We start from the raw sequence: 15,179 nt of genomic DNA, 5'->3' as shown, positions 1-15,179 counted from the left end.
GCTTGCTGGGGCATTAGGGGATGGACTGAAAGTAGCAAGACTGGACCCCTGCAGGCAGAGGAGGAGCTTGGGCATGAGGTAGGGCAAGACCTGAGCTGGAACAGAGACCACAAGGGTAGGGAGTATAGGCAGAACATCCCAGAGCCATAACTGAGGTTGGGCAATTAGGATTTATTGAGGGTAGGGACAAAGTTACAGGGGAGCAAGGATGAAGGTCTGGCCAGGGAAGCAGGAGGACAGCGAGCTGTCTCTTCATGGGGTGGAGGCTCAGTGTGTATATGTGAAGGGGGTGATGCTGAGAGCTGGTGTGGACACAGACCGAAGGTTTCTTTGAGACCCTGTAGAGGAGCATCCAGGAAACAGGAGGAGAGCAGTGTGGGCACTACTTTTGACTGGGACCTTTCTAGGAAGAGTAGGCACTGTGCCAAGTAAAGGGGTCGGCAGGGGAGGGAAGTGCTGGTGGGTTGAGGAGCAGCTGGAGAGGAAGGAAGGAAACCAGGAAAGAGGATGTAAAACAAAGGGAATTTCAGGCAGGAGGGAGTGGTCTATGACAGAGGAGGATTGAAATGTTATCCTCAGACCTCAACAATGAGCAGGTGAACTTGGGTACCTTGGGCAGAGCCCTTGCAGGGCCGTGGGACGTGGGCAGCCAGATATGGTAGGTTGAAGAGGAAATAGAAGAAAAGGAATTGGGCCAGTAGGTACCACAAGTCTTTGGCAGCAAAAGGGATAAGAGAGAATTCACAGAAGTTTGATGCAGGGTTGTGTACATTTAGAGATGATGGAACATGCTCTAATACCACCAGGAACAGAAGATGAAGAAGCACAAGAAAGCAAATTCCTGCAGGGTATGGTGGTGCGCACCTGTAATCCCAGCAGCTAGGGAAGCTGAGACAGGGGGATCCCATGTTCAAAGTCAGCCTCAGCAACTTAGCAAGGCCCTAAGCAACTTAGTGAGACCCGGTCTCAAAAAAAAAAAAAAAAAACGTGCTGGGGTTGTAGCTCAGTGGTAGAGCGCTTGCCTAGCATGTGTGAGGCCCTGGGTTCGATCCTCAGCACCACATGAAAATAAGTAAATAAAATAAAGATATTGTGTACAACTAAAAAAATATTTTTTAAAAAAATCAACAACTCAAAAATATTTTTTTAAAAACATGTTGGGGGGGCTGCGGTTGTGGCTCAGCGGTAGGGCATTCGCCTAACACGTGCAGGGCACTGGATTCGATCCTCAGCACATACATAAAAAATAAATAAAGGTATTGTGTCCAACTACAGCTAAAAAAAATTAAAATATTAAAAAAATGTTGGGGATGTGGCTCAGTAGTAAAGCACTTCTGGGTTCAATCCCCAGTACCAAAAAAAAAAGAAAAAGACATTTCCCGAGGGGAGGAGAAGCAGTGAACGGATCCCCATCTTAGAGGCCCTCATTCACCCCAACAACTGACTTGAAGTCAAGACCTATGATGGGGAGGAGCCACAGCCCAGAATTCCGCCGAGCATCCAGATCCACACACTGCTCCTAGGACCTCTAAGTTCATCTCTGTCAAAACAGTCATGACATGCCAACCTGTTCCTTTTTCCTGTCCCCCATCCTGGGAATGGCACCTGAAAATGGCACCTGGGAATGGCATCTGGAATCCTGAGAAGGAGAAGAGCACTAGGTCTTGTCCAGATCACCCCCTCGTCTCATAGCCCATCAACCCCATATTCTGTTCTCTCTGCCTCCTGAATCTCGGTCTCATCCCCTCAGCTTCTTCCCTGATCAAAGCTCCATCCTTTCATGCCTGGGTCCCTGGAAAGGCCACCACCTGGGTCACTAGCTTCCAGTCTCATTCCTCCAGTTCTGATCCCAGCTCTGACCGGGCCACCCCTAACTCGAAACTGTTGTGTAGCTCCCCATTCCCCACCCCACCCTGACAAAGTCCAAGTCCCCCAGCCTGACCTCTGCCCACTGCCTCATCCTCATCCTATTCCAGCCTTACAGTTCCCTTGCTAGAGGTCATGACTGGCCTTCTGCTTGGGCACCTAATGATCCTGCACACCTCCCTGCCTTTGCACAGACTAAAACATCCTTCCCACACCCTCTTCACCTTTGCCTGGCACCTCCTGCTCTCCCAAGATCCAACTCCAATGGCTCCTCCTCTGGGAATCCTTTCCAGACAAGTCAAACCCCCGCCCCCCAAAAGGCTCTCCTGGGCTACCCCACCACTTCACACCCCTGCCCATCAATGTCCTTCCTCCCATCTGACTGGGGCTCCTGAAGGGCAGGGCCTAAGCTTGACTCATCTTGGTCACCACCATCGCCCAGCACCAGGGCTGGCACACCAGAAGCCTCAGGAAATGTTTGTTTAAGTAATGGGTGGGGGGGGGGTGAGTGAGGTGTGAATGGCTATACGAGGGAATCTGCGAGTGAGGGAATTAAAGGGAGGAGGAAGACTGAACGGAAGGAAAAGCAGAGCAGGCAGGGGCAGATGAGAATCAAGTTCAGGGTGGAAGGAAGGGATGGATGAAGATCCGAGATCATGCGTCCCTGGACACTTTCTCCAATAAAGCAATATGGGTTCGCCCTGGTCGAGCTCCCCCCTCCGCCGCAGTCTGGCAGTTTCCCGTCCGAGCTATGGTCAGAATCCCAATACTGGTCATTCTGGAAAGGGCTTACCCGGCTGGACCCGCATAACTGGTTTCCCCGCAAGCTTGCTCTGGCCTCTGCGGAACCGACCTGGATCCGGACCCAGCAGTTCCCAGTCTATTGGCAAACTGGCAAGGACTGGAGGAGACTGGCACGTACGAGAACCTATCGCCTTCGGACTTGGGCTGCGGGCCCCGCCCACTAGCGAAAGCGTCCGGAGAGGCCTGGGGAGGTGGGAAGCGGAGCGTCTATTGGCTGGATGATAGTGACTGACGTCATGGGTAGCTTATTGCAAGCTAGACTCCAGAAGAATGCCTCACGTGTCAGACCCACCCCTGAAGAGAGACTGAAGAGCCTGGTGACTGAGGGCGCGGTCCGGGACAGAATGGCCCAGAATGGGGTTTCTGGTGCCCATACCTGACTTCTTTGCTGATCTCATCTTTGGGTCTTGAGGGAGGATGGGGTCTTGAGAGGCCATGGGTCTTGAGAGATCAAGGCCAGGCTCCTTGATCGTGAAGAAGCAGGGGACTTTGGATCCGAGAGAAGGAGGGACTGGGGGAGTCCTAACTTCTGGGTCTGAGACAGGAGTGTGCTGGGGAACCTGAAAGACTGAGATCTAGGGACCTGGCCTCCTGTATCCTGAGTCACTGGCCTTTCCAGATATGACAGATTTGGGGCTCAGGATTTTATGAGGCTGTTTATGGGATTGGAGCCAGGCCTTGCCCCCAGGCAAGTGTTCTGTGACCTGAGGTGGAGCATGGAATAGAGATGGAGAGGGAACAGACGCTTTGGCCTGGATATGCCCTTTCCACGTCAGTCCCTACCAGAGAAGCCAGGGGCGGGCAGGGCGCTGTCTACAAAAGGATACCAGGGAGGGAGGGGACTTGAGATGCACTTGGAGACAAAGAGAAAAACACAGATACCAATGGAGAGATAAAAATAATAAAACAATAATAATAATAGAGTTCTCTTGTACTGAATTTACTGTGATCTGGGTTCTGTGCTAAGCATTTCACATAATTATTTCATGTCTTCCTCCTCACACTTCTAAGAGATCAGATTATTATCATTATTATTATTATTATCCCCATTTTACAAGTGAGAAAATTGAGGTCCAGTGCAGGAGAATCAAGATACAGATTTAAAAAAAAAGATACAGATGTAAAGAGACAGGAAAAACACACGCACACACACACACACACAAAATTAAGACAGAGATAAATTAACGAAGAGATAAAGACTGGCCCAAAGAGAGAATAAATGGCAGACAGTGAACCAAAGGAGAGGATCTGAAAGCTGAGACTTCAGGGTCATTGGGGGTGGCAAGGATAGGGACTCCAGGTATTTCCATCCTTGTCTCCATGACACCAGGCTTTTTAACCCTTCTTGCTATGGGTGTTGGGCCTAGTTGGGGTAGAAAATGGTGATTAGGACAAAGCAGGTATGTCATTATCCCATTAAGAGATGATAAGAAAGTGATTCATGGGGGGCCCCTGGCCTGGGAGGGTCCTTTCCTTCTCCAGTACTTTGATCTGAACAGATCAGGCCTCAGGGAGGACTGGAAATGGGCAGTGCCCTTCCTCTCCCTCACCATCTTCGCATCTCCTTTACTCAAAACTGTCACTGTAGCCCATCAAAGTGACAGTTGGGTCACCCTGGGCGAATAACAGCTTCCTGGTGGGTCTTCATCTATCTGGATAGCTCTACGGATGTCCCCTAGAAGTCTTGACACATTGCAGAGACTCAGTACATAATCATGGATAAACATGTCTGCACAGAGACACAGGGACAAATACCTGTCTCTGCAGTTCTTCCTCTGTCCCTACCCCACCATCTCCCTTTGTGTCACTGTCATGTTCCTCAGCCTCTCCCTGGCCTCACAGTCTCCTCCCACCTTCCCTTTCACCCTTGCATTTCTCCCAAAGCCACTGGGCCCACTAACCTCACTGGAAAGAAATTCAGGCTCATTTTGGAAGAAGTCAGCCTCCCAGGGTCACCTGTGGGATGTACAGGGGAGTGGCATGGGGGCTAAGAAAGGGGTTCTCAAGGCTCCAGACACACTCCCAGCACCTTGGAGTTGGAAACACAAGTTTCACAGCAAACATGTTCCCTCGTAATATATGTGAGGTCCCTCGTAATATATGTGAGGTGTGATCTTGCATTTGCACACACATAATCAGAGAGGCACACATGCCACATAAAGTCACCTACAAGCACCAAAAAGCACACATCACAGAATCACCTGCACTCACAGAAATACCGTATTCCACGTGCAAACAGACCCGGCTCTGCAATTATATGCCCAGCCCCTGATAAGCCATGGATCCAGTCCCTGCTAGAAAGAACATGAGCAAAGACTGGATTTTGTCCACTGTTGAATCTCCAGGGATGAACAGAACATAATCATCACCATCATCTTCACCATAAATCCAAAATGTTTCCTATGTACCTGACATAATCATAAGCCTTTCACATGAATTGATTCTTTTAATCTTCTCAACAACTCTATTTGCAACAACCCATTTTACATATGGGGAAAATGAAGAGCAGTGAAGTTCAATGACTTGCCCAAGGTTTCACAGCCAGTAAGAGGCAGGTAGGATGTGAACCCAGGTCTTCTGGCTCCAGATTCCATCACATAAGGCTACCCCTCAATAAATATTTGCCACCTTAATCCAGCAGGAATTGTAGTTCTACAATAACTGAGGACATTTCCCAACCCAATGCACAGTGTATAGAATCACAGGTGTGTAATACAACACAGATATAAAAGGGACCCTTCACATGTCACACTAGAGAGCACAGAAGCAATGCAAAGAGACAATCCCCACACAGTCACATAACCACACACGGAGACACAACTCACCCAAACCAGACCCAGTGACACACCCACAACTCCCTGAGTCCCTCCTGTCCCGCTGGGCAGTCCCTCAAGGAAACAGCAGGTTTAGGATGGGAAGGAGGGTCCCCTTCTTGTCTGCTCAGCTAGACCGGTTCCACCAGAGCCATGGATGGCACAATCTGCCTTGTGAAACCCATGTTGGGCAACCGGGTTCAGACCCGGATGCCTGGATTCTGAAGACAGAGGGATTAGAAGCCTGGACTTCTATGTGCTGAGAGAGTAGGGGGCTGGGCGCCCCACTCATTCTCAAGGAGGGGATGAGGGGGACTAGGACATAGACTCTCAGGTCCAGAGAAAGAAGAGCTGAGGCCTGGACATCTGGGTTCTGGAAAACAGGGGGCCTTAGTCCTGGATTCCTCTCTTTGAAGGTAGGATTCCAGATTTGGCAAGTAAAAATTCAAGAAATGGCACAGCATGGTGGTGTACATCGATAGCACCAGCTAGGCAAAGCTGAGGCAGGAGGATCACTTGAGCCCAGGAGTACTTGAGCAACCTGGGTAACACAGTGAGACGCAAGCCCGGTACCATGGTGCAAGTCTGTAATCCCAACAATTTGGCAGGCTGAGGCAGGAGGATTGCAAGTTCAAGGCCAACCTCAGCAACTTAGCAAGACTGTCTCAAAATAAAACATAAAAAAGGACTGAGGGGCTGGGGTTGTGGCTCAGTGGTAGAGCACTTGCCTAGCATGTGTGAGGCACTGGGTTTGATCCTCAACACCACATGAAAATAAATAAATAAAATAAAAATAAAGGTATTGTGTCCATTTACATCATATACACACACATATACATTGTGTCCATTTACATCATACACACACACACACACACACACACACACACGTGTGTGTGTGTGTGTGTTTCATTTTTTATAAAAAAAAAAGTACTGGGGATACAGTTCAATGGTAAAGCACCCCTGGGTTCAATCTGTAGTACCACAAAACCAACAAAAAGCAATGAAATAAATTTTTAGTATAAGTATGTCCCAAATAGTTCATGGAACTTACTAACACTAAAATAAAATATATTCATTGTTTATCTGAAATTTCAACTAAATAGACACCCTGTATCTGATAACCCCATTGAGGGGGACAGAGGCCAGATGCCTAGTGGCTGGGCCATAGCACTCCTCAACTCCCCAGACCTCACCTCTTCCTGCTCCCTGATATCCTCACCCCCAAACAGGCCACCTCACAGCTTCCCCAGTCCCGATTTCCTCATCTACATGACTCGCTATATCTAATTGGGGCCCCCAGGCTGCATCAGAAGAGGAAACTTGAGAACAACTCAGATTGTCATCTTGGGAGCCTGAGGGTCCTCAGAGATGATGGAGTCACTTGAAGCCCATAGTCTGGACAGCTAGGGAGACGGGCCCTATGGCTGCCCCCAAGGAGTAGGCTTGCGAAGGGGAGAGATGGGGAGAGGTGAGGAGAGACCCTGAAATAGGAGACAGAAACCCCAGGATATGGACACAGAGGCACAAAGCCTGGGAGGAGAGAGACTGGGAGATGGGGAGACAGACCCAGAGATTCAGAAACAGATTTGCAGAGATGGAGAAAGAGATGAGGAACTGGACACATGGAGACTCAGAGATGGGGATACCGGGATGCAGGAAGCAAGTGGGGAGATGTCCCCCACGCATGCAGGCTCCTGGACCTATGGCTGATGTGCACGGGCAAGGGACTACTGCCCAGATGGAGACAGAGAGAACCAGCCATCTGGGAGGTGCCGAGAGGCTTGGGCCCTGGTGTGTTGGGCGTGGGGGAAAGCTGTGATCCCAGACCAGCGGGTTATCCATCTGCCATCACCCCATGTCCATACCTAGTGGAGTGACGATACTACCTTCTCTATAGGTGACACCCCAATTTTCTGGTGCCTCCTACATTTTTGGGGGGTGACACCCATGTTAGGAACCCCACCCAGCTCTAACACCGCTTCCCTCACTGAGTCATGTCAACCCCGTCGGTCCTGTTGAGGGGAGACTTTGGCATCGTGAGCATCTATCCCCCAGCTTCACCCCTGGAACCCCGCAGTTGAAACCCCAGGACCCTACCTACTCAGGAATGTGCAGCCTAGCTTAACAAGACTCCAGCCCCCTCCCTCAGATCCAGGGGTCCAGGTCCCAGCCCTCTTCCCTTAGACTCGGGGTTCCAGGCTCTCATCAGCCCCATCTTCTGCTCTATGAGGACCCCGATGAGTCCAGGGGTCACATGTACATCCTTCAGTTTCTTTTACAGTTTGCAGCCTCCTCTCTTCCTAGTTCGGAGTAGAGGTGAGTGGACCCCTGACCTTGGTCCCTACATGAATCATTCCTCAAAATACACTCACCCACCTGCCCCTGCCCCATCTCCTGGCCTTGAATGAGAGAACCATGTCTCCCAGGAAGAAGGCAGGGTGAAGTCACTAAGCATGATGAGAGCCTTAAAGGAGAAACCCACTCCAGACTCTCTCCTGCATCACCCCACCTTTCTCACCGCCATTCCCCTGCCCCTTGCCGGGCTCCCCTTCACCTGCCCCTCCCTGTAGCCCTCCACTTCTGCACCTCTCTTCTCCAAATCCTAACTTCCTTTTTTGTTATTTTTCTCCAGATCTGTGTGCCTCTTTGTCTCTCACCATCTTTCTGTGTCCTCCTGTCTCTCTCCTTCCCTCCCATCTTGCCACTCTCCTGCCTGTCTCTGTCTCCCTGCTCTTTTGGCCTCTGAGCTGTCCCAGCTGTGCCCCTGGTCCCTCCCTGTCTCTCCATCTCTGTCTCTTCCCACTCCTGTTTCCATCTCCATCCATGACACCCCCCCACACACACACACACACTTGCAGAGGTGAGGTGGAAGGGAAGTGGGGGGTGGGGAATGCAGAGGGAAGGCGGGAAATCCCTGTGAGGGGAAGAGGGTCAGCCAGACCGGCTTGGCTCCCTGGGCACCTCTGTCAGAGCCCCGCCCAGAGCTGCGTGGCCAGGCCCATATAAGCAGCTCTTGGCCTTAGACAGAGAATTCAGTGCCTGTGTCACCCTCACCTGTCTCCATCTCCACTCCGTCGTTGCCTGCAGGTAGGAGCACCCTTCCCTTCCCAAGGCCCTTGGCTCTGAGGCTGGCACCTCTGTCCTTCTCAATGCTCCCTGAGTCAGCCTTCTCAATCTGAGCAGGGCTGGTTTGAGTTTGATAATCCAAGGGCCCAGTATTATTTTAATCCACTTGGCCTGGGCCATCACAGTGGGGCATTTCTCTTTACCTCTCTGAGCCTCAGTGTTCCCTCTGTGAAATGGGCTTGCAGAGGAATCGAGGTGCTGGACCTCTGTGGGCACCTGGCTGTGATCTCCTTCTCTCCTTGTCTCTGCCTCTGCCTATCTCTCTCTTGGTCTCTCTCTTCATCTCTGCCTCTGCTTTGAGAAGGGTCCTCTGGGATCTGTCGGGCAGCTGTAAAGAGATGGGCGAGTCTCTCGCCCTCACCCTATCCATCCCCGATTCCATGTCTCTCCCAGCTGGCAGGCTGACTTGGCCTCTTTCTCCCCAGTTCCCCTTCCCCTGAAAGCCTTGCCCCCAGTGCCCCAGTCCCTTGCCCTCCCCTCCCCAGTATCCGGCAACCCTTGGACAGACTCCGCAGCTGTTGCCGCAGCGGTTGCCGCAGCCACCTCCGACGTCCACAGCTCCACATCCTCAGGGCCAGCAAAATGCAGTTCGAGATGCACGACAACGTGAAAGGCAAAGGTGGGATCGCTAGATGGACCAGCAACCCTCCCAGTACCTGGAACCTGGCCGTCTCCCTCCCCTGGGCATCCTGGCTTTGAAGACAAATGGCACCTGCTTCCATCCCAGAGGTCCCTGAAATGCTGGAACCTAGCACCCCTGGCCCAGACGTGGAGGAGGAGGCTACATGTTCAGGCCCTGCCCAGATGTGGTGCCCATCTTTCCTCAGACCAGCAGGAACCCCCTACCCTCAGCTCAACCAGATGTGCAGGAGGCAGCGGCAACAGGGACAGACTGGGATGTTGACGCATAGATGTGGCAGAAAAGAACTGGGAGGAGCAATGGTGTCCCTTCAGTGGGCGGCCTGGTGGCCCTGCCCAGACTGCCCGGCAGAGGGAAGGGTGGCAGGGGCGCTGGTCTCAGGAGGCACTAAGGCTGCCTGCTGATCCTCTTCTCCCACCTCTGCAGCCATGTCCTACCCGGTGACCAGTCAGCCCCAGTGCGCCAGCAGCTGCTATCAGTCCCAGCTCAGTGACTGGCACACGGGTCTCACGGACTGTTGCAATGACATGCCCGTCTGTAAGTGCCCTGGGAAGGAGGGAGGGGAGGGAAGCTCACCTGTACGCCACTTTGCCTCTCTGACGTCCACCTTACTAATCCCACTCCACCTCCCTTCTTCGGGCTCTGAGTTCCACTCTAACCCTCGCCCCCTCTTGGGACCCCCAACACGCCTAGGATCCCAACCTCGCAATCTTACAACCCTCAACCTCCCCCCTCAGCCACCACCCTGGACCCTCAACTTTCCCACTTGTGACCCCGCTCCCTCTTCAAACGCTCTCTGTCACTAAACCACCTCCTTCGACCCTAATTCCCCCTGGGACCTCTTTTCCCCATTCCCTCCGGGACCCTCACCCGGGGCGCAGCGGGCGGGAGGCGCCCATCGGCTCCGCCCCTGACGGCCCTCGCCCCGCCCAGGTTTGTGTGGCACTTTCGCCCCGCTGTGCCTCGCCTGCCGCATCTCCGACGACTTCGGCGAGTGCTGCTGCGCTCCGTACCTGCCCGGCGGCCTGCACTCCATCCGCACAGGCATGCGCGAGCGCTACCGCATCCAGGTGCGCGCCAGGAGGAGCCCCGCGGGAGCCGGGGGCTGGGGACTGGCACCGTGGGACCCCAGGCAGCGCTCTGACCTCTCTCTTTCACCCCCCAGGGTTCCGTCGGGCACGATTGGGCGGCCCTCACTTTCTGTCTGCCCTGCGCCCTCTGCCAGATGGCGCGGGAACTGAAGATTCGAGAGTAAAGACGTCCCCCTTCTTCCTCCTAGTCCACCACTCACGCCTCCTATCCCTCCCGGGAGAGCCTGCCCCGCCGTCGGTCTCACCGCCCAAAATACACCCACAATAAAAACCTGAAAACCAACTCCGCCTACATCCTTTTTTTTTCTCCCTAGGAAGGAATCTGGGTGGAGAGGGAGGTTTGGTGAAGGAGGTGGGGACATGACAGATGCCTAGGTGCACACGGAGTTTGGTGGAGTCTGGCGTCTGATGGGACAGGCTGTGTATATGGCTTTTGTGAGTCTTCCCTCTCTGAGGCCAAGTATTCTTACTAACCCAGCAAAACCACAAACCCCTTAGCAGCACATTGTGAAGCTCTGCCCACATCCTGAAAATAAGCAAAACTAGAAAGGCAGTCTGGACGGAGTCCAAACAGTAAAGTTCAAAAAAAAAAAAAAAATATATATATATATATATAAGCCTTCCCCTAAATTCAGTCAATACGTGTGGACTTTTGGCTTCATGCTTCTACTAACAGGTTTGGGGAACTTTTATCTCCAAAACAAAGAACTTCCAAGCTTAAGGCTCTATGGAACTGAAAAGGCATCCTAAGGATTTTCTAGTTCAATGAACACTCCCCCACCTCTCCACTCCCACCTCTTTTTTTTTTTTTTTGTACTGGGGATTGAACCTAGGGGCATTTTGCCACTGAGCTCTTTATTTTGAGACAAGTTCTCTCTGAGTTGCTGAGGGCCTTGCTAAATTGCTGAAGCCTGGAACTGGTGATTCTCCTGCCTCAGCCTCTCTTGCTGCTGGGATTACAATGGTGCGCCACTGCACCTGGCTTCATCAACCCTCTTTTCCCTCTTTTCTTTCTTTCTTTCCCTTTACTATGGTACTGAGGATTGAACCCAGGGCTTCATACATGCTATGAAAGTGTGCTGCCACTGTGCTACATCCCCAGACCAAGCTAATTTTGTATGTGTGTGTGTATATGTGTGTGTGTGTGTGCGCAGCGGGCGGGGCTGGGGATGGAACCCAGGGTCTTGTGCATTCGAGGCAAGCACTCTACCAACTGAGCTAAATCCCCAGCCCCTAATTTTTTAAAATTAAAGACATTTCTAGTAATGTGTCTATCTCTCTCTCTCTCCCCATATTACCTAAATTTTAGAATGATCCTAAGAACATAAGAAACTTGCTTTCAATGGTCCCAAACAGAGAGAGTTCAGGGAAATAAAATTTGGGTACAAAAAGTGATTGGGAGGGCTGGGGTTGTGGCTCAGTGGTACAGTACTTGCTCCTCACATGTGAGGCACTGGGTTCAGTCCTCAGCACCACATAAAAATAAATTTTAAAAAAATATTTTTAAACAGTGATTGGGAGTCTTTTTTGTCTATACTTCACAAATATATTTTTATGTCACTTTTAATTTTCAGACTCACTCCACCTACATCATTTTTTTTTTTTCTCCCTAGGAAGGAATCTGGGTGGAGAGGGAGGTTTGGTGAAGGAGGTGGGGACATGACAGCACCTGATAGCACCTAGAACAGAAATTGAGAATTCAATGGAATCGATGTGTACTTTGGTTAAATGCACTTTGTCTAGTCCATCTTTAGCAATACCCCTCCCTAATGGCTGAAGTTGAGGACACAATTTGATGGTGGGCTCAATTTTCCATTTTCCTAATTCAGCCCAGCCCAGGGGCCAAGCTGCCCTCCCAAGTCTCCAGTAAGACTAGAATCCTGCCGAGGAATGTCCTATGGCCTTTCCCATCCAGGACAGAGCTTGTCTGGAATAAAGGAGCCTCTGGGAGCTGGATTTTGACTTCTGCAAGGACCTGAGTCGTTGGGGCCTCAGGCTACGCAGGAAGCACTGCCCAGAGCACTTGTTTTCACATTGTGTTTGAGTGTATATGGCAGGACTGTGCAAAGAAAGTTAACTCCTCTGTTGGTTGACCCCAAATCTGCAGGTCTAGGACTAATGACAAGCTCAGGGAAAGACAAAGCTGGCCAACAGATCAGGGGTATAGACTATTCTGGCTTCTACTTATGTCTCTGAGCTCAGAGTCAGAGGGAGAGGGATGGCACTTTTCCAAGGAGTTTTAACCAGCTCACCCAGCAAACCCTCTCCAGGAGCACCTAGTGCCTTGAAATTTCAGGGCTCTGGATCTTGCCCTTCTCAATCAACCCTCTTTATGAAGCTAAGCATTAAGGGAGAGAACTCTCTCTCTCCCTTAGCGTGCCCAACTCCATATTTAACTTCACTAGACCCTTGTCTTTCAATAGCCAGACCCTTGTCTGACAAGTCAGACCCTTGTTTTATCAGACCCTTGTCTGACAATAGCCAGGTGAAGTGTGTTTTTGCTTTATTTTGTTTTTATGGTACTAAAGATTAAACCCAGGGCTGCCCCACTGAGCCACACCTCCAGACCTATTTATTTATTCATTCATTCATTCAAAGATAGTTTTGCTGAGTTGCTGAGGCTGGCCTCAAACTTGGGATTCTCCTGTCTCAACCTCCAAGTAGCTGGGATAACACATATGTGCCTGGCAGTATGCTTTCTTTCATTTCCTACAGTGATCAGCAACAGAGCTTCTGGCCTGTCCACTGAATTGCATGTAAGTCCACTGTTTTTGTTGAGATCTATAGAATTGAAAAATGTCTTATAACTTGACTATTAAGACCATATGTGGCAAGACATGGTGGCATATGCCTGTAATCCCAGTGACTCAGGAGGCTGAAGCAGGAGGATCGAAAGCTTGAGGCAGCCTCAGCAACTTAGTGAGACCCTAGGCAACTTAGTGAGGCCATCTCAAAATAAAAGTAAAAAGGACTGCAGATGTGGCTCAGCAGTAAAGTGCCCCTGGGTTTAGTGTCCAATACAAAAAAAGAAAAAGAAAGAAAGACCAGCTGAGCATCTTCTGGCCTCAAACTCCCACCTGTCAAAAGGCACCCACCAGACTAATCAGCCATCTCCTATATGTATAAACCACTCCTAAATCAGCTTCCAGCAAGATGGTCCTTTAGGATAACAGACTGCTGGTCTGCCATCTTGTGATCATCATTGGAATAAAAGGCCTTTCTCTCCCACCACCCTGCCACTCAACTAATGGCTCCATTGTGCAGCAAGCAGACCCATGTTTGCTCAGTAACATTTTCTGCAAAAGCAACTAGGAGGTCAGAGTATGTTCAGGTCTCACAATTGGACAGACTTGGCATCTGATCTCAACTCTTACTACTTACTAGCTGTGTTATTTTGGTGAATTCATAAACCTTTCTGAGCTTGTTTTGTCCTCTGAGGATATCAATCCCTAATATGCCAAAATGCTACTATAAGGACAAGGGATAGAACAGAAAGAAAGGCCAAAGTGTGACTTCAATTAATCATTGTTGTTAATATTACTACTATGTGTATATGGTAGACTATTCCCACATTAACATATTGTCACTCTTATTTAATGTTATTCCCCCCCAATCTGCATATGTAACCATCAAGTGATATCTTCACTTAGAATATCTAAGAGCTGCCTCAAATTTAACATATTCCAACCTAACTTCTGGCCCACCCCACCCCTCCACCTCCCACATTCTCCCCAATCTTAGGAAATAGCAAGCTCTGTGGCGGCTACTAGGTCCCTGTCCCTTTCCTCCAGTGTCAAGCTGTCAACAGATTCTGTTGGCTCTACTTTCAGAATATACCCCAAATCTCACTCCTACCCACTGTGCTGCCCCCATCTTGTTCCATCCACTCTCCTTTTCAGGCTGAAAATATCAGGCTGTATCCCCTTCATTTCTTCTGCTCTAACCATGTGGGTCTGTTCTTCTCTAAATGCGAGGTAGGCATACTCCTATCTCAGGGGCTTTGCTCTGGATCTTCCCTCAGATGCTGTCTGGCTCACCCCCACTGCTGCTCGCATCATCTTATAGAGAGGAATTTTCTTCCCAACTTGGCTTAAATTGCAAGTATTAACCTCCCTCCCTTTACTGCCTTTTCTGGCCACGTTCCAAGATATGGCATCATTTACTTATTATCAGGTACCTCATTGGTTTATCAACTCTAGAAAGGTAGGGACCTCGTTCATTGCTGTGTCCCCAGCACCCAGAATAGTGTGGGACCCAGTGTAGGTGATCCCAGGTGGATGGCATAGGCTTAAAAAAGATGATTTTGTGTGGAGCAATGGAGTCAGTTTGTATCAGAATCCAATTTGCCTCTTAATTTGCCCGGAGTTTTTAAAGAGACTTAGCTCTCAAAACCACAAAATAGGAGAATAAGTTTTTCAGTGTTGATGTTGGGAAAACTGAAACACTCATGCCAAGCACCCTGCACAGTGCCTGGAGGGTTATAGACCCTTGGTAGAATGTTCCCCCTTTCCCTAAGTCTCCAGGGTGTTATGTTGGCAGCCACAAGTGGGTTAGAATCCAGGCCTCTGACCTCCCATTCCCAGGTGTTCACCCTGGGAATACAAGCCTCTTGCATTCAAGTGCGTCCAGAGAGAAGTGAGAGCTGAGAGATCAACCTGAAGGGTATATATGCATGCACTACAGGGCAAGTACACAGGGGCATACACATGTCAGTGACAGATGACAAAGGAAGACTGGCTCTGAGTCACAGAGAAAAGGGCCAGTCATAGAGCATATGCTCTGTTTAGGAAGGCTAAGTTACAGGGTGACTACTAGGAAGGTTCCCTACCTAAAGAGTCC

The 15,179-nt window shown here is 50.3% G+C and overlaps 1 protein-coding gene and 1 long non-coding RNA gene across 2 annotated transcripts in view; one reads left to right on the top strand and one right to left on the bottom strand.

Moving 5' to 3' along the window:
• The window catches only part of LOC117794932 (uncharacterized), a 45,542-nt gene extending 42,797 nt beyond the window's left edge, over positions 1–2,745 (bottom strand). Inside the window, exon 1 of the long non-coding RNA XR_011705304.1 lies at positions 2,660–2,745. This is a non-coding gene — a long non-coding RNA (uncharacterized lncRNA). The remainder of the gene's footprint in view (positions 1–2,659) is intronic.
• Positions 2,746–9,675: 6,930 nt separating this feature from the next.
• On the top strand, positions 9,676–10,623 carry Cnfn (cornifelin). The gene is made up of 3 exons (XM_027945950.2): positions 9,676–9,786; positions 10,183–10,319; positions 10,415–10,623. Exons 1-3 carry the CDS (start codon positions 9,678–9,680, stop codon positions 10,502–10,504), a joined length of 336 nt encoding a protein of 111 aa, XP_027801751.2. The 5' UTR covers positions 9,676–9,677; the 3' UTR covers positions 10,505–10,623.
• The last annotated feature ends 4,556 nt before the right edge of the window (positions 10,624–15,179 follow it).

This window comes from Marmota flaviventris, chromosome 18 (assembly GCF_047511675.1).
Source record: "Marmota flaviventris isolate mMarFla1 chromosome 18, mMarFla1.hap1, whole genome shotgun sequence".
Classification (NCBI taxonomy): domain Eukaryota; kingdom Metazoa; phylum Chordata; class Mammalia; order Rodentia; family Sciuridae; genus Marmota; species Marmota flaviventris.
The sequence above is the reverse complement of the archived record's forward strand: the minus strand, read 5'-3'. Positions and strand labels throughout refer to the sequence as shown.

What these genes read in the sequence shown, in the direction of transcription:
- Cnfn (XM_027945950.2), top strand. Translation starts at nt 9,678, where the DNA reads ATGTCCTACCCGGTGACCAGTCAGCCCCAGTGCGCCAGCAGCTGCTAT. An exon ending in TTGCAATGACATGCCCGTCT is followed by an intron (nt 9,787 to 10,182) that starts GTAAGTGCCCTG and finishes CGCCCCGCCCAG; the next exon opens with GTTTGTGTGGCACTTTCGCC. An exon ending in GCGAGCGCTACCGCATCCAG is followed by an intron (nt 10,320 to 10,414) that starts GTGCGCGCCAGG and finishes TTCACCCCCCAG; the next exon opens with GGTTCCGTCGGGCACGATTG.